This window comes from Denticeps clupeoides, unplaced genomic scaffold, assembly GCF_900700375.1.
Source record: "Denticeps clupeoides unplaced genomic scaffold, fDenClu1.1, whole genome shotgun sequence".
Taxonomy (NCBI): Eukaryota; Metazoa; Chordata; class Actinopteri; order Clupeiformes; family Denticipitidae; genus Denticeps; species Denticeps clupeoides.
Genome location: NW_021629971.1, coordinates 15,813 through 42,500, shown reverse-complemented (window position 1 = coordinate 42,500; position 26,688 = coordinate 15,813). Strand labels below are relative to the sequence as shown.

Genomic DNA, 26,688 nt, shown 5'->3' with positions numbered 1-26,688 from the left:
ACTTTAGCAAAATAATATTTGTACCCTTTATATCCTTGTTTATGTAGAGAAACACTTTTATCAACTCTATTAACAAGTAAGAACACAAAGTTTCTCACCTCTGTTCTCGGATGTTAATAATCCTTTAAATGACAAGCAGCAAAAACCCAATCAAATGGAGAATGCAAGCATAAAGTACAGAGAGAAGACTTTCCAGAAACACTGACCTTGCATTCTGTCTGTGAGTCGCTATTTAAAGTTTCTCCGTCGTAGGTGGAACATTCTAATCCCCTAATCCCACCCTTAATCCAGCACAAACACACACACACACACACCACACACACAGACACACACACTTATTCACATACAAACCCATCAGTGCTCATCAGTCCTGCAGCAACTGGCATGCTGAGGCCTCAAAATTATATGGAATCATAATGAAATCATTAAGTACACTGCTCAAAAAAAAGGAACCACTTAAACAACACAATGTAAATCAAAGTCAATCACACTTCTGCAACACTGATTGACAATCAATTTCACATGCTGTTGTGCAAATGGAATAGACAACAGGTGGAAATGATAGGAAATTAACAAGACGTCCCCAATAAAGGCGTGGTTCTGCAGGTGGTGACCACAGACCACTTCTTGGTTCCTATGCTTTCTGACTGATGCTTTCACTCTAGTGGTAGCAGGAGACGGAATCTACAACACACACAAGTGGCTCAGGTAGTGCAGCTCATCCAGGATGGAACATCAATGCGAGCTGTGACCAGAAGGTTTGCTGTGTCCATTAGTGTGGTGTCCAGAGCATAGAGGCGTTATCAGGAGACAGGCCAGTACATCAGGAGAAAAAGGAGGAGGCTGAAGGAGGGCAACAACCCAGCAGCAGGATGCTACCACCGCCTTTGTGCAAGGAGGAACAAGAGGAACACTGACAGAACCCTGCAAAATGACATCCAGCAGGCCACAAATGTGCATGTGTCTGCTCAAACTGTCAGAAACAGACCCATGATGGTGGTATGAGGGCCCCACGTCCACAGGTGGGGGGTTGTGCTTACAGCCCAACACTGTGCAGCACGTTCGGCATTTGTCAGAAAACCCCAAGATTGACAAATTCACCACTGGCGCACTGTGCTCTTCACAGATGAAAGCCGGTTCGCACTGAGCACATGTGACAGACGTGACAGAGACTGGAGATGTTGTGGAGAACGTTCTGGTGCCTGCAACTTCCTCCAGCATGACCGTTTGGCAGTAATTCCTCCTAATGCAAGATAATGCTAGACCTCATGTGGTTGGAGTGTGTCAGCAGTTCCTGCAAGATGAAAGCATTGATGCTATGGACTGGCCTGCCTGTTCCCCAGACCTGAATCCAATTTAGCACATTTGGGGAATCACGTCTCCACCCACCATCGCCATGTTGCACAACAGACTGTCCAGGAGTTGGCAGATGCTTTAGTCCAGGTCTGGGAGGCAATCCCTCAGGAGACCATCTGCCACCTCATCAGGAGCCCAGGCTTTGTAGCGAGGTCATACAGAAACATGGAGGACATTTTGACTTGTTTTACATGACATCAAAGTTGGATCAGTCTGTAGTGTGTTTTTCCACAATTTGGAATGTGACTCCAAATCCAGATGAATTTGATTGCTGTGATTTTGTTGTCAGCACATTCATTCAGATTTACAGCATTTACCAGACGCCCTTATCCAGAGCGACTTACAATCAGTAGTTACAGGGACAGTCCCCCCCTGGAGCAACTTAGGGTTAAGTGTCTTGCTCAGGGACGCAATGGTAGTAAGTGGTATTTGAACCTGGATCTTGTGGTTCATAGGCGAGTGTGTTACCCACTAGGCTACTACCACTCAGATATTCAACTATGTAAAGTATTTAATAAAAAATAAAAAAAATCATTCAGATTTAGGATGTCTTAAATTTGTGCTAAATTTTTTGAGTAGGAATATTATATACCCATTATTTACCGTTAAACTAAAAAAAAAAGAATTGTGCTTGCTGTGTGTCACAACGACAAAAACAATCACTTATATTTAATTTGTTTATGAAATATTTGGCTAATCAAATGGATGCAAAAATGGAAAAAACATAGATATGACACTTTATGGGTGTCAGCATGTGGATGGTTAAAATAACAGAATCAGTACTGCTGGAACACCTAGGGACTGTTAAATCTACGCCCAGCATATGAATTGACAGTGCTGTCTGGGATGGTTTTATAATATTTACTGTAATGATTACTACATTCTGGAGATGTAGTAATCACGTGGCTTTTTGCTGAGCATATAATGTGAAGAGTGGAAGGGTTGACCTGTATACATATTTAAATGCATATGGTAAAAAGAGGCATGCATCACCCCAACTCAGTATTTTGATGTATCCCCATGCTTTTAAAAACTTGTGTAGCATGTGCACTGTACTGAACACAGTGAAACAAGAAGCATTCTGGTGTAATCTGTGACATTAGGGTGGAAAACTGCAAGTCTGCAAGTTCTGAAAGAACTGGGGATGCATTCATAGTGTGCCCCAGCTAGATGCGTTCTTGCTACCATGGACAACCATGTAAATGATGGAAATCTGGACAACACTGATGCTGACCTTTGACCCTCAGTTATGCATGGCAGAAGATTGGATACAGCCCATAATGGTACATTTATTTCAGAAACTGGACAAGTACAAGGTGCAGAACATGTTTTTACTAAAGTTGCATAAGTGTACACTGCAAGCAAAAAAATATTTCGGGCTTCTAAATCCTACACCAATCATCTGATTTTTAAAAATGGTTACTGTACCTATGAGAACATTACAGAGTTGCACAAAACAGGAAGAGTGTGTTTGCAAGGGCATCGCAACAGCTTTAGTTCATGGCATGACATTGTGACATGACATTATTTCTCTAATTTCCGGGATGTGGTGTCTGTTTTAAGATAAGTTGCCAAACCATTTAAGCCCGCATCTCTCAGCATTTAGTGGAACTCTGTCCTGACCATTCTACTGGTGCTTGCACACCCTCTCTTTTTAGAGCCTAATTCACCAAAGGCACCGAGGACTTTTCTTCATGCTGAGCTCTGCCCCCTTCTTCAGCAACTGGTTCCTGATCTTTCTTCCCTTCCTCCGTCTTCTCCTTCCCGTCCTCATCATCTTTTTTCCTGGCCTGATCATCAGGCTTCTTTTCCTTCTTTATCTCTGCATACTCCGTGTCCAAGTCCTTCTTCTGGCCCAGGACGCTGGTGTCGTCCCTCTTCTGCAGCATGGAGTAATTGATCGTAGCGTAGTCCACGTCTTTCTCTGGGCTGGTTGTCTTCTCCCCATTAGTCACTCCTTCAGCTCCTCCTGGGAAGGTCACAATGCCTTGAAGAGGCACCTTGTCATATCCTGCTTCAACCTTTGGAATACACGCCACTCATTAGAAAATGTCCTCATTAGGGTCTATAATCTGCGGAGAAAGATGTTAGAATAGAAGTGTCTAAGCTTCAGCATAAATGAGTGGGTGGTAGTAACCTAGTAGTTAACACGCTCGCCACACTCAAATCCCACTTACTACCATTGTGTCCCTGAGCAAGACACTTAACCCTAAGTGTCTCCAGGGGAGACTGTCCCTGTAACTACTGATTGTAAGTCGCTCAAGGAAAAAGGGCGTCTGGTAAATGCTGTAAATGTAAATGTAAACGAGAACATCTAGAATTATGATGGACTAGTTAATTAAATTAATCTACATTCCATGTACAGTCTATTTGCTTCTTACCCCACTGCTCCAAAAAGGTCAGACTGTAGTTACACATCTTCTGCATGCTACCTGTCAGATGTTCGATAAACATCACTTTTATCACTTTTTATCACTTTTATTCATTTGTGAAAAGTCTTTTGTCTCTTTATTCGTTCAATATGATGCAATTAAAATGTTTAAAATAGATTCCAGGGTAACATTTTAGATCCACTTGCTTAGTAAGACCTGACTAACTAGACCAGCCAGCAGCTGGGCTTTAGTCCTATTCTCTTCAGGTAGAAGGTGACTCACAAGGTACATTTTCCGAAGATTCATCTTACCTTCGAATCATCACTGGACACACTCGTAAAGTACATGCCGGCTTTGAGCTCTTTGCGTTTTGCTTTTCTGCTAGAGTAAAGCATTTGTAAAAATCAAGTGCATGTAAAAGTCAGAGATGAAAATACACACATCACTGCATCCTTTTTATTATCTGTTTTGTCACCTTTTGCAGCAGAGGCAGATACAGAGTACAATGCCGATGACAATTGCTGAGAAGGCAGCGCCAACTACAAATGGGAATATGGATTTCGTGTCCCATGTAAACCATTCACAAGAGGTCTCATTCATTCTCTGTGATGGAGAAACACCTAGCCAAAAAGGTGAAGTAAATTGTCAACGTTCAAATGTTGTGAAAAGTCATGCATACAGTACACAAGTGAAAATAGCAAGAATCCATAGCACAGACAAAATTACAGATAATACAGAGGAAGAGGGAGAGCATGAAGATCACATGAAGCACTGAGGGGAAACAGGGGAAATGACAGTCTATGAGAGTAAAACCCTTACTTCATTTTGAAAGTAGTCACTGGACCGATGGAAGTGAAGTTGTCCTAAAACAAGAAATTATATAACACAAGAATGTTCATAAAAATTAACTAAATCAGCAACCATTAGCAATCAGCAACCAAGTTTATGCAACCATTTCTGCTACTTTTTAATGCGAGTAGTCCATCCACCCTGCGTGCAAAGTGACCCTAGACCCTAGTCACACTAGAGCAACTCAGGGTTAAGTATCTTGCTCAGGGAAACAGTGGTGGTAAGTGGGGATTGAACCTGTGACTTTGTGGTTCGTAGGTGAGTGTAGGCTACAACCACCCAAGACCAAACCAACAAGCCCAATTCTACCAGATGTTTCCAGTAAAATAACCAAAACCACAAAATATAAATATCATCATGCTGTTATTTTCTCATGAACCAACGCATAGTCTGCAATCAATTTGTATCAATTATATTTTTGCTTTTTGTGTTATTGTCTATTTGAATGTCACACTGTAAAACATATCCCACTTGCCTTTCTTCCAATCACCTTATTTGTTCATGCCATAGAAGTGTCCAAAACCAAAAAGAACCATATTTACAGTAATGGAGAGGCGCAGGAACAGAGCGAGGATGAATAATTAGAGAAAGAATGAGGAAATGACTGTAAAGTGTCTTACTTGTGTTTTTTTCAGGTTTAGATAAAATATCCTTTGCAGAGGTTGAAGTGGCGTTGCTTTGAACCACTGTGATAAAGAAAACTGATATCAGTATGAGATCAAAACCCAGGATTCAGGATTCAGTATAGATTTACAATGGAAAAAGATGACAAAAGGATATGCAGTAAGTAAGAAGGGAGATGGTGAAGACTCAACTCAAAAAACCAAAAAGAACCATATTTACAGTATATGGAGAGGCGCAGGAACAGAGCTAGGATGAATAATTAGAGAAAAGAATGAGGAAATGACTGTAAAGTGTCTTACTTGTGTTTTTTTCAGGTTTAGATAAAATATCCTTTGCAGAGGTGGAAAGTGGCGTTGCTTTGAACCACTGTGATAAAGAAAACTGATATCAGTATGAGATCAAAACCCCAGGATTCAGGATTCAGTATAGATTTATGAAGACTCAACCTCAACTATTAGGGTGCATGTGAAGAACTGAAAAAGAAGATGAGGACATGGCTGTTTATGGTAATGAAATCCTTACTTGTATTTTTGTTTTGATTTTTGTAGCAGATTTTAAATTGGACTGGTTCAGGGACGTCCCCTGCTATAATGAAAGATCATTATTAATTGCAAAAACCTTTCATTTAATCAACAAGCCAACCTGTAAACTTATTGAACTTGTCATTAGCACAAATAATTTGATGACCTTCTCCCAAATCAGAGTCTGCAAAAGATTATATATGTCCGTTTAAGTTTCTGTGAAATATCAGGTCAAATATTTATAGCAAAAATATTAAAATCAATACAGTAAAATTGCAAAAATCCTACCGCTTCTTCTTTCTCTTTTCGTTCTCATCTGTTCCTGTTCCTGTTAATGGCTCATGCAGTCAGGGACTTCCTCTTGGCTGTTGAAAACTTCTCATGCATTCTCATAGCTTAATTTAATAATGTCATGAATATAAAAAGTCCAAGGTGTCTATTTGATGGTTTGTCATATGAAGATGACCAGTACAATTCATGTAATTCAAATAAAAAACTTAAAGGGCATGAGATTGCAATAGGGTTTATAAATAGAGCATCATGATGCAGGTGGCAAAGGGAGGAAACAACAAGTGTCTTCATGCTGAACAAGTAACGGGAAGTGAAACTGCATTCTGAATGCCTGTCAAACTTCCCCCTGACGAATGACCTCAGGCCATTTCATGTTTGATAAAGAAATAAATAATTAGTTCGGCAAACAGTAAAATGTTGATATTAAAAAAAATGCACTAGCACACACAAAACCAGAAATTTTATGCTTGTGAATATCATGAAGGGGTTACATAAAATTTTTTGGGACTTCTTTGCTACTCATACTGATTAGCAAAAGCTTTAAGATTAAATGCTGACTCACAGGCAGAGAAATGGCACCAACCCACATTATTAATGCATTAATAATTAATGCCAATAATTAATACATTACTGCATTAATTGTGCCACGTGGAGGCGTGCCGGGTAGCGTTGTGGCCACACACTTCCAACCGGCTTCAGTGCGTGTGTAGTTGGCACGGGTTTCCTCCGGGTTCTCTGGCGACCTCCTGCCATTTAAAAGCATGCACGCTAAATTAATTGTTTGACTCCAAATTGAGGTGTGAGAGTGTGATGTCCAGTATGGGCACAGGACGCCAACACAAACAACACTGATTCTCCTCCATCCAGGCCAGTTTTGCCACTGCCTGCAATCACTGTTTTCTGTCAGTCTTTGTTTGGGTGATGCCTCGGCCATCCTGGGCTAGCTGGGTGCTGCACATTGCATGCGTGCAAGGGTTCTAATCAGATCGTTTGGTGTTGGTGATTGGAACCCTTTGTAAGTTAGTTTCTCCCTCATATGCTTGTATTGCATTGTTAATGTTATTTTTCATATGCTTTCATATGTGGTTTTCAGTTTACTGTTTGATTGTTTGTTTCAGGCCATTGCACTGTGTTTTAATTTTTTTTATTAAAATCCACATTTCCCTAACTGTCGAGTGTTTGCGCCTCTCCCTTTTCACCCCAACATGGCATGACAGTTTGTTATACAATATAGACATTGATATCTAGACTCTATGTGCAGCAGATCTTTGCATGTTTGCAGAGGCCAAATTCATTTTGTTTGCTGGAGGTTGAGCATAGAAATGATATTCAGCTGCCTTTTCATGCACAAAATGTAGTTCAGAATAAAAAATAAAAAAAAACAATATATTTAAATGCACAATTAAATAAACACCAGGGTTTGATGTCCAAATGAGATGGAGAAATATCAGGTGATCAAGGTAACTTGGAATGCAAGGTCTGTACATAATTTGACTTTTTATGTGCATATGATCATTAAGTCGCCTGAATGTGATTGATTGAGACAGAGCTCATGGGCCAGTTCTGACTACTCACCGTCTTTAGTGCCAGGATTGCCGTTACCTTACCCGCAGCTTTGTGATTGACTTGAAGAATGAATCTGATTGGTGAATATGTGAACAAATTGTTTGTTATTTGCAACCATGCATAGTTTCGAGATTTGAAAAAAATTGCATACAAATACAGATCACTTGATGCATATATCTGTTCATTTTTTGGTGAATACAAATTGTTTTCAGTGCGAGCAAACTTCTATTTACGGGTGCAAATTGAAAGTATGCATACAAGTATATATGCCACTATTCCTGCTCCATTCTCTCACTTTCTCTACGTTGCGGTGTGGTGTTGCTCGTCTCCCACTCTCTCGCCTCTTTGGCCTCAACCACGGCCAACAAAAGTCGGTTCTGCTCTCATCATCGGGCCACACCAGCAGCCAACCACCCGCCTGCTCCAGCAGTCAGCGTGAGTCAGCTCCACCACAGTCCATACAGAACAACCGTTTCAAGTCATGCCAGCATGTCTGAAAATGCGCCCTCTTACTTAAATCATGACAGTTCCAAATAAGGAAAAAAACACAGAATCGTTTTCTGCAGTTTATTTTTCTGGTAAGAAAGATGGTATCATTTGAGGCAGAACAGTTTTAAACCAAAATGAGGCAAGCAAACATCATAAATATACTGTCATTAGGAGCTAATTTATAGATTGCAGATTTCTTGTCTAAATTATTTTGTCAATGTAGAAAAATTATCATCACCACACCATGAATTTTATGTAAATCTCCTATACAACACACAAAAATTAGAACATAAATTGGCTTCTTATAATTTTCCCATTTATAGAAAAATAAATAAAACATTGCAAAACATTTGCCATGTTCTTGAGAAGAATTTGAGATGTTATTTTGCCTTTTGCGATCATTTTCACATAATTTTAAATATAAGCATGTCCGTATGCATACATGCAGTCTATGAACTGTGGCTTTAAACCTACCAAGGTGCTATTTTCAGCATTTTATGAACATAAGAGTGTTGTTTCTGGTTAACAAATTAGTACATAAAGTCTGATTATTTTGCAAATATGTTTGAGAGGCTCAACATATTGGCATATTCAGAACCTTGGTGAATAAATGATCACAACCTCTTGTTTAATTATCATGTATCATAGCACATTCATTAAATATTTATAAGCTTGTGTCTGAGAAACACTTCAAGGGAAGTACATGACTTGGCCCATCAAGGGTAGCAGTTTTTGCAGGTTTTAATTTCTACCCCCAGATTGCCACAAATAATGAGCAAGAGGAACCTAATTAATGCAGAAAAATGTGTTACGGTTGAGGGTTGAGGGCAGCATTACAAATCTACAAACACTGCTGATCCCAGTGGGTTGAGATATTATTTGTGGTTTATCCACATTATCCACACACATATATTGTCTGGGCAAACACTTGGTCCAAGTACCTGGAGTTTGTCAGGATGACCTTAACCTGCCCAACTCAGTGACCAACGTACGGAATTCTGTATATTCTCCTGTTCTGGAATATTCCCCATGTATGCATGAGATCTTAGAACAGGGTTTTCAAAAGAAACAGACAAATTATCATGTATGTACCTCAAATTTTTAAGGGTATCATACGAACCATAGAAATGTCTGCCTATAAAAATGCCAGCACTGAAACAGGTAGCATTTTGTGAAAATACTATTATACAGGTATATAACAGACATTTCAAACTTTGTATTATATTCCTCAGCAATCTTGTTAAGACCATTTAGAGTTCCGGTTTTGTCTAATTTGATCAAGACAGTCACAGTGAACACAATAAAACAATCACATGGCAAAAAAGACCAACAAAAAGAGCTTCAGTTGTATAACATTGTACAGGCTCGCAGGCTAATGGCATGGTGGGAACAGCTCTTGGCTTTTGGGCCGAGACAAAAGCACACTCCCCCAACACCACGTTTGGAGACGCTAAAAAACAAAAAAGCAACGTCCCTCGTTCCCTGACACTTTGGTTTTCAATGGACACAGCAAGACAAGAACTTGTAGACATGGTCAGTATAAAAGTATAAAATAAATAAATAACACATATTTCAAATTAAAACTGGGAAATGGCAACAATGAGAGGTGTTCAGATGTTTGTTTTTGCATCTTTGTTGCATGAACTGTCCACTGGTTTGGGTTAAACGGCTTGTAGTGGAGTGCGATGGGTGGGGGGGGGGGGGGGGGGGGGTGCTATGAAGTGAGTTCATAGGCTTGCTGAAGCTGTGTTGAAGGATGGGTGAGCATTCCAGAAGCCCCTGTGTCCAAGTTCGCCGAAGTGTCAGGGAAGGATCGCGATTCATTTGGCCTTGATTTCCGAGTAGTCGCTGCCATTATCGGCCCTCCCCTGTGCCCCTTCCCTGGGCCTGCCCCTGATGAACTCCAGAGCGGCATAGTTTAGCTCTTGTCTCTCCAGGCCTGCCATTGAACCCACAGGTTGATAATCCCCCTCTTCTCCCTACAAGAGTGGAAGAAAAAGGGATAATAAGAAGGCAATATCTGAAACCGGCACGAAGAAAGGCCCTAATGTCAGATATCAATGGTATTAGTGAGGCTACATGAGCTGAAATTAGCTTTGCTATCCAAACATGTGTTCAACAAGAACATTGTTAGCAATTACAGTCCTTTTCACTTGCTAACTAATTATTAGGGCTGTCAAAATGAATGCTTTAATTTCTGTGAATAATTCTGTGATTCATTTTTTAACATGTGCACAATTACCACAATTTGTTTACTTCCTGTCCAGAGTCTGACATAAGACACGAATACTAAATTCATCCTAGCCACACAGAGAGTGGAAATCGGGGGACTATTTTCAGAACATTTTTGAAATGGAACTATTGAGAAAACCAAGGTCATTTGCACTAAACGGTGATTTATTGAAAAAAAATTACCGAATCATTTCCTTGTCATAGCCCTTCTGAGACACACTTGTCTCACTTGTCATAGTTTTAAATTTGCAGCATAGCATTGATTCCCTGTGTCATGTGGAACTCATGTTTAACACGAGTTAACATCTGAGTCGTTATCGCAGAAGAAAAAAGCATTCATAATGTGTTAGGAACCTGTTTATGATTGGACAGAAGGTTTGCATGGAAACCTTTTTAATGTTCTGCTGTAGACAGACCCACGACTCAGTTAAGAATGAAACTGTTGTGATTAAGAGTCACAATGAATTATTTCAAACTTTTGCTATTATTTGAAACAAAACTCAATGGACAGCCCTACTAATTATGAATATTTTAGTGCTAACAGCTTGCTGAAGACACATCAGGTGCACATGAGACAAAAATGGAGTTAGAAAAAGTTGAGTTATTTTGATGATTCTTCTGCTTGTGTATTGTGGAAGCAAACTTTTTAATGGACAATTCTTTTTTCTCCTCATGAATGGAAGTAGTAATTCTTGCCCTCTATGTTTAAGCCTTACCGTGCCACTCTCTTCTAGGATGGAGTTAAACTTTGAGCCCAGCAGCTCAGTCTTAAGCTGTTAAGTTAAGGGAAAAGAAAGAGAGACAGATGCAGAGGAGCAATGAAGGAGGAGAGAACAGTGGTCTGGACAGGTACAGCTGAGGCAACAAAAAAACGTCATCCACACAACCTCAACTCAGAAGTTTAATCAGTGGGAAATTAGCAAGGTAATAAGCAAGCAAGCAACATGCATTTGACTCTTAACTCATTCCTTTTCTTCTGAGCATGTGCAAAACACCCACACCATACTTGTCTCGGTGCACGATCACATGAAGGCCTCTGCTGCTTCAAGGTTTTGGTTTGTGCATTGTTATTAAAGGTATACAAACATAGGTGGGCTTCAGTGGAAAAACAAATTACAGTTGAATTTACGAATGCCCTTCTCATGACCAACGTTCATCATTTTTGGGGTTAAATATAAGCCAGCCCCACCATATTCATCAGTGTCACGTCTCACCACTTTTTTCCTGAGACTCTGTTTGTCCTTCTTGACTGCGCTGTAGTACATTGACGGGTTCTCCACTTTAGTGACCAGGTCCTGCCCAGGATTGCCATTCTCTCTGGGGGACGGAGCCATAGGATCAGACTCTGTCTCACTGCTACAGTAGCTCTGGGCAACACAGTAAGCCTGGGCATCCATTATAAAACCCATTTTAAGCCTCGCTCCCACTCACCTCGAGGCCCCCTGTCAGAACACTGTAGTTATGTATGGTTTAGTTGCTTGGATGGAAATCGTTTTCATGGGCAATTTGGTTTTCATTAAAACAATGGAACGATGGCGAGATGTATGCTGAAGCACTTGAGGTTAAGTGCCATTTGCTTTGCTTTAGCTTAGTAGTTCAGAAAAAACAAAGCAATGCTAGAGCGGGGAATTGAACCTGTAACTCTGGTTAGTTTGGTTCCCTAATGTGAATGAATGGACATATTTGGTCTCTGTATAAAGTGTCATCATAGTTTGTCACCATAACTCATCTAAGCAGTTGAAGTCTAAAACAATGTTTTAGAATGGATGACTAGGCTTTAGTGTTCCCTAGTATCTCAAATAATGAGAATACAACTACAGTAAAAGAGTGGTAGCAGTCAAAATACAGTTGTGATACTTGAAAAACTTTTTCCTTTAACATAATAATTCAAATACATAAACTCATTTTGTTAATAACTTGTTAATAATTTTGCATGCTACCACTCAAACATGACATTATATATCAAGCTAAATATTGAACAAATGCATTGAGACTAAGGGCACTTCTTTTGAGCTGGTGCTCAGGGCAGCGCTGCACACCAAGCATCTTGCTTGACAGCAAGTGTAAAATAAAGCATTAATTAGATAAAACAGGAAGGAATAATGATGTCTGTACCTGTGATGTATTGATGGGCATAAATTAGAATGAGGAGGTAGCCTGTGTGAGAGCTGTCAATAACCAGGCTCCTCCCACTTTAAACTCTATTTATGAAAACATCATTAATGATTGGGCTCTGGGTGACAGAAATAAATACACACCAACACAAACCCTCTCGTGGGAATTCCCCTCCGGGATGAATGAAGCATCTACAGTGGGTACGGAAGGTATTCAGACCCCCTTAAATTTTTCACTCTTTCTTATAGTGCAGCCATTTGCTAAAATCATTTAAGTTATTTTTTTCCTCATTACTATACACATAGCACCCATTCTGAAAAACACAGAATTATTGACTTTTTTGCAGATTTATTAACAAAGAAAAACTGAAATATCACATGGTCCTAAGTATTCAGATCCTTTGCTCAGTATATATTAGAAGCACCCTTTTGATCTAATTCAGTCTTTTTGCTAGTTGCTAGTTTTTCACACCTGGATTTGGGGATCCTCTCCAGTTCTGGCAGGTTGGATGGTGAACGTTGGTGGACAGACATTTTTAGGTCTTTCCAAAGATGCTCAACAAGTCAGGGCTCTGGCTGGGCCATTCAAGAACAATCACATAGTTGCTGTGAGGCCACTCCATTATTTTAGCTGTGTGCTTAGGGTCATTGTCTTGTTGGAAGCTGTGTGCTTAGGGTCATTGTCTTGTTGGCCCAGTCTGAGGTCCTGAGCACTCTGGTGAAGGTTTTTGTCCAGGATATCCATGTACATGGCTGCGTTCATCTTGCCCTCGATTGCAACCAGTCGTCCTGTCCCTGCAGCTGCAAAAGATGCCCACAGCATGATGCTGCCACCACCACGCTTCACTGTTGGGACTGTATTAGACAGGTGAGAAGTAGTGCCTGGTTTTCTCCTCATATACCACCAAAAAGTTCTATCTTGGAACTCCATGTGGCCTTTCATATGTCTTGCATGGAGGAGAGGCATCCGTGAGACCACTCTGTCATAAAGCCCAGACTGATGGAGGACTGCAGTGATGATTGACTTTCTACAAGTTTCATCCCAAACATCATCCATTTAAGGATTATGGAGGCCACTGTGGTCTTAGGAACCTTAAGTGCCACAGAATTTTTTTGTAACCTTGGCCAGATCTGTGCCTTGTCACAATTCTGTCTCTGAGCTCTTCAGGCAGTTCCTTTAACTGAGAAATGCACCGTCCCCACACGCTGCTCCCTGTCATGGCTGCCAACTGCTCACCAAGGGTGATGGTTAAAAGCAGAGGACACATTTTGTGATGTGCATCGTGTGCTGTGCAGAGTTTCACAATGACAATCATTTCACTTTCACTTTCATTTTCACAGGTGTGTTGAAAGTTCAAAAAGTATAATCAAACACAACCGGACTCAAATGAAGGTGTAGAACCAGCTCAAGGATGAGTAGAAGAAATGGACAGCACCTAACATATGAGTGCCACAGTAAAGGGTCTGAATATATAGGACCATGTGATATTTCAGGTTTTCTTTGTTAATAAATCTGCAAAAATGTCAACAATTCTGTGTTTTTCTGTCAACATGCGGTGTTGTGTGTACATATATGAGGGGGAAAAAAATAATTGAATGGCAGAAATGTAAAAAATAGTGAAAAATTTAAGAGGGTCTAAAAACATTCTGTACACACTGCATCTATCCAAAAGGGTAGTTAGTTTCTTGTTTGATCTATTTTAGAAGAGGTCCGGCCCTACACTAGCAAACAAACCCCATGCTTAGTGTGTAGCACTATGCTTAAAGCCAGCTCAAAAATAGTGCCCACAGATTCTGTTTCCACCTCCACTACACCCTAAACCATGGTCACATGTTAAAGCAAGGCACTCACTTCTTGTTGTTATGGCCGACATATCTGACTGCTGCGATGATGAAGGCGATGACTGCAACTCCTCCAATGGTGCCCACTATCACTGCCATCATGTACTTTTCTGCAAAATGGAGAAGAGGCATGATTTGTGAACATTTGCCATGTTATCGGCAAATATTTGTGTTGAAAATCACTGCAGTCTGCGCAAGGCTTAACTGTCCTTTTGATTTTAGACTCCCTAGACATGTTGTGACGTTCTGGGATCCCATGGCAACCAGAGGACGTGACACTTAAGTGTTGATTGTGTGTGATGTGGCTCGTCTGTGTGTAAAATGTGTTATACATTGCACAGAATGCATTATACAACACACAAAACCAAACTGCTTAAATTTATTCTACACTGAAATTAAATATATAAATAGAAAGAGTCATTGGCTCCACATAGGAAGCTAGGAAACTGGAAATATAACTACCATACCATACAATACCAACTTTATCTATAAAGCACTTAAGCATTCAGTCCATATGGGCAGAATAGACGGCTTTTCAAGTATGACTTAAAACCTGAGAGTGAGGAAGCAGTCTCGGATCTGCAGAAGTAAAGGCGCAGCCCCCTCAATGCCTTCGCTTAGTTTTAGGCACACTAAGGCGCAACTGACCAGTTGACCTTATAGTCTGGGAGGGTGTGTAACTAGAGTAAACTTATTGTAATTAACAGCTCACTGTAGCTAGCTGGTTGGTTGTAATATTTTCTGCCGATGTTTCATGTTGAAATTGTATCATTTTCACCATGACTTAGAATCACTGTGCTTCAGTTAGCAACTCTATATGCATTACATTACATTTCAAATGACAAAAAATTACAAGCACATTTCAGTCAGACTAGTGAAGATGCCTTCTGTTGTGCTTATTTTTTTCAGGCAGAATATGAAAGTCTCATAATATACATCACCATGGACATAAATTCTGATAGCAGGTGAGTGACTGAATGTTGAAAGACTTTAAATAATTTGTAAATGACACAACATTTAATGGCAGAGATGGAAGCCACATGAAATTCTTACTCTCTTGCTGCAGCTCCAGCTGGACTGTCTCGGTGCCGTATATGTTGGTGATGCTGCAGTGGACGTGGATTCCAGTGCCCCCATTGCCTGTCCGTTCACCCTTCTCACGCAGCTTGATCATGCCGGTGGATGTGTATCCGTCTGTGTGGGTGTAGTAGTTAAAACGGCTCTCTGTCTCGTTTATGGTGATGTTAAGGTCAGGCAGGTAGAACTCAATGGCTGGCTCAGGGTTCCCCGATGCCATGCAGACACACTGGACGCCCTCCCGAACCACTGTGCACTTTGATTCGTCCAGGAGGATTGGAGCAACTGGAGACATAAAAAGTCATGTCAAGGAGGACGGCGTGGAGAGGGAAGATGCATGAAGTGGGCGAGTGTTTCTGACTCACACTCGACTGTGATGTTGAGAGAGCTGCTGGCGCGGCCATATTCGTTCTCAGCCAGGCAGCGATACTGGCCGTTGTGTTGAGGCGTGATGTCCAGCAGCTCAAGCTCTGACAGTTCGTCGGCTGTGATGGTGCCCACCAGTTCGCCGTCCTTCAGCCAGGTCAGTGTGGGGGCAGGGTTTCCCTGAGTGCTGCAGAACAGTGAAATGGAGTTGCCCTCCTGTACCGTCACAGAGTGGTTTACCACTGGATCACGAGGAGGGTCTGCAAAGAGAGATCAAGAATGAAAGTCATACAGTCTTAACTCAAACAAGAATCTGGGATAAGGTGGGGAAAGCTGAATGAAATCAAAATACTAGAAATAAGGTGATATTTAGGAAGACTAACAGTCAGTGTTTCATGTGTCATTATTCAAATCTATTCAAACCATTAAAAAAAAATCATACATACCATACATATCAAATACATACATAAAAAGTGACTGGATGTAGATGTGTATATAGCAACTTATAATGTAAGTAATTTAATGTGAAGGTTTATCAAAATTACCCCTTGTTGTACCCCAAGTACCAGATTCACTGCTAATTTTCAGTAAAAAAAAAACTGAGAAATGACATGTACATAAGAATTCACAGCCTTTGTGCAATACTGAAATTACAAGTCTTTTTTAATATGATGCCACAAGCTTGGCACTCCTATCCTTAGTCAATTTGGCCCATTCCTCTTTGCAGCACCTCTCAAGCTCAGTCAGGTTGGAGGCATCGGTGCAGCCATTTAAAGATCTCTTTAGAGATGTTCAATCGTATTCAAGTCTGGGCTGTGGCTGGGCCACTCAAAGACATGCACACAGAGTTGTCCTGAAGCCACTCCTTTGATATCTTGGTTGTGTGCTAAGGGTCATAGTCCTGCTGAAAGATGAACTATGAGTGGTCTGGAGCAGGTTTTCATCCAGGATGTCTCTGTACATTGCTGCAGTCATCTTTCCCTCTATCCTGACTGTCTCCCAGTTCCTGCAGCTGAAAAACATCCCACAACATGATGCTGCCACCACCATGCTTCACTGTAGGGATGGTTTTGGCCTGGTGATGAGTGGTGCCTCCAAATGTGACACCTGGCATTCATACCAAAGAGTTCAACCACTATTTTTTTTTTATGGTCTGAGTGTCCTTTAGGTGCGTTTTGGCAAATTCCAGACAGGCTCTATGTGCCTTTTACTAAAGAAGTAACTACTAACTTCCGTCTGGCCATACAGGCCTGATTGGTGGATTGCTAAAGAGATGGTTATTCTTCTAGAAGGTTCTCCTCTGTCCACAGAGGACCTCTGAGAGAGTGACCATCAGGTTCTCTCTGTCTATACATTATATAGACAGTTGTGTGTCTTTCCAAATCAGGTCCAATCAACTGTTTTTTCCACAAGTGGATTCCAATTAAGCTGCAGAAACTGCATGGATGATGGCAAAGGCTGTGCATACTTCTTTATATGCTTTCTGGATTTTTTTTAGTTTGAATAAATTTGGCCAAAATGTATTTAATTAATTTTAAAGTGAATCTGTAACATAACAAAATGCGGAAGTGATGCGCTGTGAATACTTTGCGGTTGCACTGTATATACTTAGACACCTGACAGATCTTTTGTGGCTAAATAGTGTGTCACTTCTATAATATGTTGAAGGCAGGTAGTCAGCTATAGCAGCTTTTTGTATGTTTTCTTGTTGTAACATATAATATGCACTGAGGTGGTAGTAGCCTAAACGGAAACACAATTGCCTTTTTACCACTTAAACCCCACATATTACCATTGTGTCCCTTAGCAAGACACTTAAATCTGAAACTACTGATTGTAAGGCACTCTGGATAAGGTTGTCTGCTAAATGTAAATGAAATGTTAATGTATGCATTACATGGGCACAAATGTCTGGCCTGTATTTCTTACATCAGTTGGCCTAGTTGTTAAGGAAGCAGCCCTGTAATCTGAAGGTTGCCGATTAAAATCCTGGTCCGCCAAGGTGCCACTTAGCAAAGCACCGTCCCCACACACTGCTTCCCGGGCACCTGTCATGGCTGCCCACTGCTCACCAAGGGTGATGGGTTAAAAGCAGAGGACACATTTTGTTGTGTGCACCATGTGCTGTGCTGCAGTGTTTCACAATGACAATCACTTCACTTCACTTCGAAATCCTTGTTGTGGCATTCATCTGTCTTCCTGTGATGACTATTTCCATGCAAAATTCCATAAATGTAAATGTATGCAATACATGGGCAAAAATGGCCTATAGTTGACCAGGAGACCGATGAGGATGTGGCGCCACCTGGTGGACCAGTGTGTTGATTTCTATGTGTGTCCAGTCAAAACCTGCCTGTCCAGCTCTAGTCTTGGTTTGTGTGTAACCAGCGTACTGAGAAGCATCCTGCCCTCTGCCCTCAAGCTTTATTCATGTTTATAATATGTTCCAGCTTGTTAATAAAGAAACGGTGTGCCTTACACTTGACAGCCAGGTACATGGAAGTGTTCATGATCCCGTAGCCATTGTCAGCCAAACACGTGTAAACCCCCTCCTGTTCCGGGATCAGGGCTTCCAGGTACAGAGAGAAATTGGACGCCATTTCCCACTGAAGCTCCTCTTCGCCAAAGTGCCAGGAGATACGAGGCACCGGGTTGCTGTCTACATCACAGTGCAGCATCACCGAAGTGCCCTCCATCACCTCCTGGGACACGTTAACCCACACCGATCGAGGGGGGTCTGCAAAAGAGCAAATATTTCACACATAAATGGGATTGTGTTTGTCTGAGAATCTCATCTCGTGTATTTTTTTTAGATTTTTAACAACTCACATTTGACATCTATTGAGATGATGCGCTCATAGACAAAGGTGGTGTTGGGGAAGTGGACACGGCAGCCCAGCAGCTGGCCATTGTGTATGGGTCGCGGCGTGAAGGTCAGCGTGCTGAACATCACTGCAGTGTTGCTGTCCTCCTCATACTCCGAGGTAAAGATTGGGTCGGGAAGGTAGTCAGTGTACATCCAGTGGATCTCAGGGCTCATGTCTGGACAGTTGTCTGGCACATAGCATGTCAGGTCCAGGCTCCTGTCACTGACAATCTCATCTGGTACATCAATGGTGGGTTGGTCTGCACAACAGTGTAAAAGACAGGAATGCAATATAATAAGTGAGAAAATGAAAATGAAAGAGAAAGTGATAAAATAAACCCGGTACCTCTATGTGAATCTAAGTTGATCAAGAAATGAATTAAGTTCTAACCTCTACTCAGAAAGACCTTAATGTACTGTTACTGGTCACTAGAGGGCGTACAAGAGTCACTCATTGACAATAGAATCCAGTGAATTGAACATTGAATAGAAAAGATCTATATTTGTATGCCCTGTAAAGATTAATCTCTGTTCCATACTTCTTGTGTGGTTGTTTAATCTTGATCAAGTTATGTTTATAGAATTTATGCATAGAGAACAATGCAGCCTTTAACAAAGTAAAGGTCATCAGGAGTTTTAATAGGAGTTTAATGCAGTAAACATGCTTCTGCAAACTTACCCAGTACCCTCAGGTCAGAGTAGTCTGGATACGTGTAGACGTTAGCACCCCCTAAGTCCGCGCGAAAGTAGTATTTCCCAGAGTGCTCAAGGCCAATGTTGCTGATGAGAAGGGTGCAGTTCTTCTGATGCAGGTCACCCAGCAGCTTTGTGCGGCCTTTATAGCTCTCATGCACAATGTCTGTTCGAGACTTGAATACGACCGGAGGAAACAACTGGGGGTAGGGGTGGCCGAAATACCAGATGCCATGCGTGCCGCGATACGGACGGATGCCTGAGGGGTACATGAACGTGCATGGGATGACCACACAGGAGTTGGTCATGGCTGAGATGTCTCGGGGCATCCATACATTCCACTGACCTCTGACACCTGCCAAATTTAAACCCAAAAGAAAGAGTTTAGGGACTAATATATAATTCTAAATTGTAAGAGCTTCACCTTGCAGTTCATTTGTAACTGAGGACAACATGTAACTACACAAACTTATTAGTTCACCAAAATTAGCTCCTGCTAAGTAAGCTTGATGAGAAGAAGGGTAAACCACATGCCACAAATAGGTCATGACACATCTTGGAAATCCAACCGCCCACATCATGTTCGAAAAAAAAGAGGCCACACCCACTTTTCATACCAGTTCTCCAGGGGTCGGCAACCTTTAAGACTTAAAGAAACATTTGGACTCAGATGAAATTTTATTTATTTAGAAAGAAAATTGTAGTGGGGGGGGGGGGGGGGGGGGGGGGTTTCACGTGTGGATGGGTTTGAGGTGGGGGGAATGCTGTTTTCTACCAGCATGAATAAGCATATAGAATCCGATGACATGATGAGTGTTTATTTATCCAGAAAAAGTGTAAAAGAGGAGATCTGGTCACCCTGACCTAGCGGCGCAATTCTAACTGTACACAATTTACTTATAAACCTAATGTCAACATATGCAAGTCATTAAACAATAAATATTGCAAACAACTGTTTACTCACTACAAGAGCCATCAGATTTTGAAACGCTAACTAAACAAACTGATTAACAGCTCTGATGGGGGTGGCCAGGCAGAGTAGTGGCACATATACATATACGGCATTTGCGATGCATATTTTGATCGAAAAAAAAAACATATTGCATTTTAATGTTACAAGACCGCAATAATCTTCACATTTTTAACTACAATTTAAAATAAACAACTGTTCTAGTGGGTAAGAAAATGGACCCGTAATCAGAAGGTTGCCGGTTCGAATCCCCGAGGTGCCACTGAGCAAAGCCCGTCCCTGCACTGCTCCTTGGGCGCTTGTCATGGCTGCCCACTGCTCACCAAGGGTGATGCAGGGTTAAAAGCAGAGGACACATTTCGTTGTGTCACCGTGTGCTGTGCTGCAGTGTTTCACAATGACAATCACTTTAAAATATTTTTTAAATATCCTTTGTCATAGTGTCCATATTCAGTATGTGAATGTTGTAAAAAGATTTTACCGGTAGACTGCTGTACAGATACAGGATGTTATTTAAATGTACATTATAAATAGTGAGAGAGAGAGAGAAAGAGAATAATGGATGTTATACCTTTTATTACCAGCAGTAATGGCAACAGCAGATCCCAGAACATCATGATTTCAGTTGAACATAGACCTCTGTAACACAGGCAGACAAGGTAAATGTTGCAGTTTTCATATTAATAATCACTGTCTGGACTTAATGAACGTTTGCATTTATAATTACCTCCAGTGGACACTGTCTCTGACGTGTGGTAGGGACTGATGTATGATGTACTGACGGCTCAGCTGACCCTCAAACTTCTGTAAGACATCATTATAAAGAAAACACATTAGCCAATGAGATGGACACTGGTTGGACACACATAACACCTGCTCGTGCCCTACAGAGCCACAGTGTGAGCTGGACTAGAATTGTACATTTATCCGAGTCATACGTCAACTCTGTGTCTGGAATCCGCCTCGTATAACGGCAGCCGCTGTTCAGCAGTATGACGCATCACCATCCCAGGGACCCCCGTCAATCTCCCCATCCCCACCCCTCACCAAGCCACAGCACAATGGCATCATCTCTGCCACTCTGCCCCAAGATGATCAAACCTGGGTGGCACACCCCCCTTCCCCCCACACACATGATGTCACGCCGAACGTTGTGTGGGCTCACGTCTCGCTCAGAGTGACTGGCGGAGAGCAGCCTGGGGCCACAGATGGAGGGCCTAAGTGTGGATTGTGTTGGAAATCTCGATGATTATCATATTAGAGCCTCCCCAGACAACCCAGAGTCAGAGACAACTTTCCTAAGGGGGGGGGGCACACATGAATAAAAGAGCACATTCTGTTCGATTGTGAAGGACGGGCTGCATTAAGGGTGCATTTACATTGACGTAGACACGCAATCATTATTCACACATACAATCTCCCACATGTTGGGGCATAATGCACGTAACAGACATGCGTCACATTCTCAGTGGGGTTAACGTTAGCAACATCAGCAAGATCTAATTCCTTAATACTGTAACACTGTACATCAGCGATGGTTCCAAGAGAGCCACGGGTCACGTTGTGGCCAGCACCGCCACCGAGAACAAACACGGCCATTCAGTGTGGACAAACAAATGACACACAGCACCGCCGGCGTTGACCAGCGCAGCACTTGCCTCATGCCCGCTCCCAGATCCCTGTTCTAGCTGCTCCCGAGCCCAGTGGCGTTCTCCGATCTGTTTTTTGATGGGCCCCGTTCCAGGTCTGGAAATGAAGAGAAAGGGGCATGGGGAGACGATGAGGGGATCGGCCGAGGGGCAGGGAAGGCGTCGGCCCGTCTGAATGTGCGTCGTGGGCAGCTCTGAATATGCATTCAGACATTTCTTCCCGTGCTTGAAGACCCACTCCACACATTCCTGTGCCCTCTCCTCATCTGCACTACTACATCTACACACTAACTTAATACCTACCCTACATGCACTACATTCCAGGAAAATGGCGATTAAACACAAAAATCGATGCTCTACTGCAATGTTGAACAATCTGTTTATGGCAATATACCACGATAAGAAGAAATTTACATGAAAATTAAATAAGGCTGTTACACTCGTAAAGGCATAAGTGAATGTGTTGAATTCACTTTTTAAAAAACATATTTCAGTATACATAGTGAGCAATTTTTTATATTTTATTGAAAATGTTTACATTTAAAAAATTAAAAAATACTAGCAAAGTACCCTTATAGCACCAAGTGCTTCTGTCATTAATAAATACAATTTAAAAAAAAATTATGCATATCCTTTTGGAAGTAGAAAGACCTTTTGTTTGATCTTTCATTTGGAGATTCATCCAAAATGTCACTTACGCCCATATGGTTATATCACCCCTTGATATAAAAAGATAACAATGTGTCTTCACTGATGTCATAAGTATCTAATAGTTCACAACCAAATCCTCCCAACAGTGGTTTAAATGTGGTTTTGATAATTCGATAATTTCAATTGTAACATTTAATATAATTATGTCTGACCAAGCAAAAATTGCAAACAGTACAGCCAAGGCCTTGGACCACACCGCATTGTTAGAATTGTAATATGTGGAGAAATGCCCATCATCTTGACATCTTACAGTCCAAACAGCTATGATTTTCCACATGCGTTTGAGCCGGAGGAATAATAGATACCCTGTCTGTCCAACACAGGCCACTTTGTGAAGGGCACAAGCAGAAGAATTTTTTTTTTTCCGGAACAGGCCCTCTCACAGCTTGCACTGCTGCTTGCCTGTGATGCACGCTCCAACATAAGCCCAGGCCCCCACTACAAGAACTGCGGCAGCAGATGGTTCTTATGATGGTCCTCCACCCACTCAGCAGAGCACACACACTCACACTGCGATTCACACTCTACATAGGTAACATATAACATCAGTGCATCCAGGTACATGACTTCTCATTGTGGTTTGAAAATTATAATATGCAAAAATGTGTATTATAGAATGTATAAATTAAGAATCTGACCTTATCTATTTGAAAATAAAGCAACTGCAGTGTAACCTGAGAAACAAGCATTCATGTTCCTGGAAACTGTGATCAGTGTATATGTGTTGGGCGTGGTTTACTGTAAAGGCTTGGTTTCTGCATTCCAAAAGATGACCACAGGGCCTTTTCCACAACAACACCAAATATTAGTAAGCATTAAAACCTAAAAACTGACTTACTTATCCCAGCTTCTCACAGTAACACATAGGTGTACTGCGCTAGATAATATTCTATAATTATGCCCGTATGCTGGACTTTATGCACGTTTAGACTTCAGTTTCAGTGTTAGTCAAAGGCTTCAGTGTTATGCAAATGCTGTAGGAATCGAAGACGCAACAAGAGTGGTTTCAAACCTTAAAATCAAGGTAACTGGCAAATTCAAGAAGGAGGTGAATAACTCACCAGAGTGTTGCTTTCAACGTATATCCCAGGCCTCTTCCTCTCTCGGACAGTCAGCCCTCATGCGGTCCCCAGCTAGCTAGTAGACCACTTCTGTACCATGATCCATCAGCGTCAGAACCCCCCCCCCCCCCCCCACACACACACACACACTCGCCTCCCACCTCGTCCTCCTCCCACCCGGATCGGCCCAGCACGGGGCGTTGTTGTGAGCCATTCATAAATTCTTGACCCCTTCAGTGTTTTGTGCCACAATGGCTCACACTGTCCCCCCCAAGCACAACAAATATTGGTGAGGCCACGGTCACAGTCAAGCCTCTACCATCTGAGGAGGGCAGAAAGATGGGCTGGAAATGATGGGAGGAAGACTTTAGGGGGAGAGGATGGCACATAATTTTCCTGCGTTCAGCGGAAACAATTGAAATGTTTTATTGTGGCACAGTGGAGCGCATAAAAAGACACCCTTTACATTTACACATGTTGTAAACAAAGTATGATGGCCACGTTTTAAAACACATAAACCATGCCACCCCTGGTGCCAGAGGAAGCAAGAACCCAGGGTTAGAAATAGGGTCTGCTTAACGAATGTCAGGGTGATGAATACAAGCCATGTAAGTTTATGAAAGGGTAGAATGATTGTGTCATGAAATTGGCTATGAATGCTTGACTTCAAAGAAAGTGAAACCAGAGAAAAAAATCACCCAACCACATTAAGGAACAGAATGGTTGCTGCACTGAAAGTAATCAGCATATCAGCCAGACAAGTACAGACCAGTAAGGATGCAAATGTGGCCTTCACAAACACACACTCACACAACACACACACACTAGCCCACTCGGCCTCCACACAGCGGCCATTGTCTCCGACGTCCAGCGCAGAGAACAGAACAGGACTGCTGGAGCCTGACACCGTGCAACACAGGGGAGTCGATGTGCACAGCTAATTGTCTTTTAGCTCACAACAATTCCCCTTTTTGTCCTTCCCTCTCGCTATAACATCTCTCACTCATGTGTGTGTGTTGCTTCTGTCATTATTTGACAGTTTACATATAACCTACTGACAATTCACAAATTCACACCTCCATCCAAATTGCCAGAAGGTGTGTGTGTGAGTGTGTGTGTGTGTATGTGTGCATCCTGTAGTGGACTGGGGCCCCGCCCAGGGTGAGTCCCTGCCCTGTGTGCTGAATGACCCAGGATAGGTTAGTAGTATACAGTTTTATTATAATAGTGAACTATGTGATTATGTCAAGATTCTGATCACATGGTGTCCTACAGAGAATTCATTAAAGTTGGAATTTCCATGTGAGGAAAAAAAGCGGTTTTGGAGATGTTAAGATCAAACCAACCAGACATCCTAATTAGGGTCCTTGTCAAAGTCACCTCAAATCCCTGCTCTTGGTCACAGTAGCCTAGTGGGTAACACACTCGCCTATTAGAAGACCACAAAGTCTCAGGGGGACCACTACCATTGTGTCCCTGAGCAAGACATTTAATCCTGACCTGAGTGTCTACAGGGGGACTGTCCCTGTAACTACTGATTGTAAGGCGCCCTTGATAAAGGTGTCTGATAAATGCTGTAAATGTAAATGACAGAAGGTGAAGCTTGGGTGGCATTACAGTTACAGTGGGCCATGAATTTATTTGACATCAACTGCATCATCAAGAAATAAGCAGTAAATAGCCTTTTGGCACGGACTGCACTGTCCCTGCTGCCCCACCCATCCCAGACCCTTCCTCACATTTCTGTAGAGAGCGTGACGTCAGCACGTCTCAGGTTGTGGGCCAGAAAAAGATTCATTGTCCACCAATAGAGACAGAGTTGGCTGGTGCCTGGGAATACCGGCCGCCGGTACAGGGAGCGAAAGAAACAGAATCAACATATAGATGAAATTAACATCTCCGAGCCCCTCAGAAATCGCTTTATGACGAGCCAGCATTACAACTTGGTCATTTTTTGATTAAATCACAATGACGTTGCAGAAACTGGGTCTAAAAAATCACGATAGACTCAAGAAATGAATCATGTGGCACAGACCCAGCCTGCAGTCCGATAAACCCAGAAATATATCCATCTGAAGCCGTCTGACAGATGTGACGGTTTTGATTGCTGAACAAATTAACTCATATATTTGAACAAGGCAACAAGGAAATCTTTGAATATGTTTCACACACCCACACACTACCACAATATATTTTATACATAAATATATAATAAAAATATATAAAAGATTCACACCATCAGTCTTCGAACTCATTTCATCCCAAAGAATGCAAATCTTTTTCAAAATATAAAATCAAATGTTTGAACACAGGTCGTAATCTTCAAAATGCGCTGCACGGTATATACTGCAACGCCTTAGTAAACAAGTACAATTGGTTTAAGCATATACGGCATAACATTTACATTTAGATTATGTTGTGACAGAAATGTTTCAAAATTGTTTAATTTTAGCATTAAACATGTAAAATGTATTAAAGTTTATTTGCATTACTGAAAACAGCTTTATGTAGCTCCTTATAATAAAAGTCCTACCTTAGATGAGCAGTGCTGACGACAAGCAAAAAGGCAATGCCAGCGATGCCAGATTGTCACAAGCCTCTCCTTCTCTCTCTCTCACCCTCCCTCCATCTCTCTCCCTCATTTCCCTGCTGTCCTTTCCTCTGCTTTCTTCAGAAAAAAAAAACCCTCTAATTATAGCCCAACCAGGGAACTGTTTACATCAGATGACCACCATTCCAGATTATTTAACATTAAAACCAACAAAAAATCTTGCTTAGAGATTATGTGTGGTTGATAAAGTTAATCTCTATATAGTATACTCATATATAGTGTGTATATATATGGGGAAAAACATATTATATAGTTAGAATGTGAAGTATTGTGCTGGTATAAAGGAATTACAGGAATTACAGTGAAGTGATTGTCACATGTGATACACAGCAGCACAGCACACAGTGCACACAGTGAACTGCATTTAACCCATCACCCTGAGTGAACAGTGGGCAGCCATGACAGGCGCCCGGGGAGCAGTGTGTGGG

General features: G+C 41.7%; 2 protein-coding genes across 7 annotated transcripts in view; both read right to left on the bottom strand.

Moving 5' to 3' along the window:
* The window catches only part of LOC114778599 (interferon-inducible GTPase 5-like), a 1,734-nt gene extending 1,479 nt beyond the window's left edge, over nucleotides 1-255 (bottom strand). The window contains 1 exon segment of the mRNA XM_028967155.1: nucleotides 99-255. The gene's annotated coding sequence lies outside the window, so the exon portion shown is untranslated.
* A 7,877-nt stretch (nucleotides 256-8,132) lies between these two features.
* LOC114778597 (myelin-associated glycoprotein) lies at nucleotides 8,133-26,256 on the bottom strand. 6 transcript variants are annotated; one of them, XM_028967148.1, is made up of 13 exons: nucleotides 26,183-26,197; nucleotides 21,887-21,974; nucleotides 20,956-21,032; nucleotides 20,800-20,867; nucleotides 19,245-19,613; nucleotides 18,529-18,825; nucleotides 18,179-18,436; nucleotides 15,699-15,959; nucleotides 15,310-15,618; nucleotides 14,267-14,366; nucleotides 11,515-11,617; nucleotides 11,017-11,073; nucleotides 9,889-10,047 (listed from the first exon to the last, which is right to left on the bottom strand). In XM_028967148.1, the coding sequence occupies exons 4-13, from the start codon at nucleotides 20,843-20,845 to the stop codon at nucleotides 9,889-9,891; spliced, it is 1,959 nt and encodes a 652-aa protein (XP_028822981.1). In that variant the 5' UTR covers nucleotides 20,846-20,867; nucleotides 20,956-21,032; nucleotides 21,887-21,974; nucleotides 26,183-26,197. The 6 variants fall into 6 exon arrangements, with proteins under 6 accessions (XP_028822977.1, XP_028822981.1, XP_028822980.1 ...); XM_028967147.1 differs by lacking the exon at nucleotides 26,183-26,197 and adding an exon at nucleotides 23,650-23,754; XM_028967146.1 differs by lacking the exon at nucleotides 21,887-21,974 and having other exon boundaries at nucleotides 26,183-26,256.
* Between the last annotated feature and the right edge of the window lie 432 nt (nucleotides 26,257-26,688).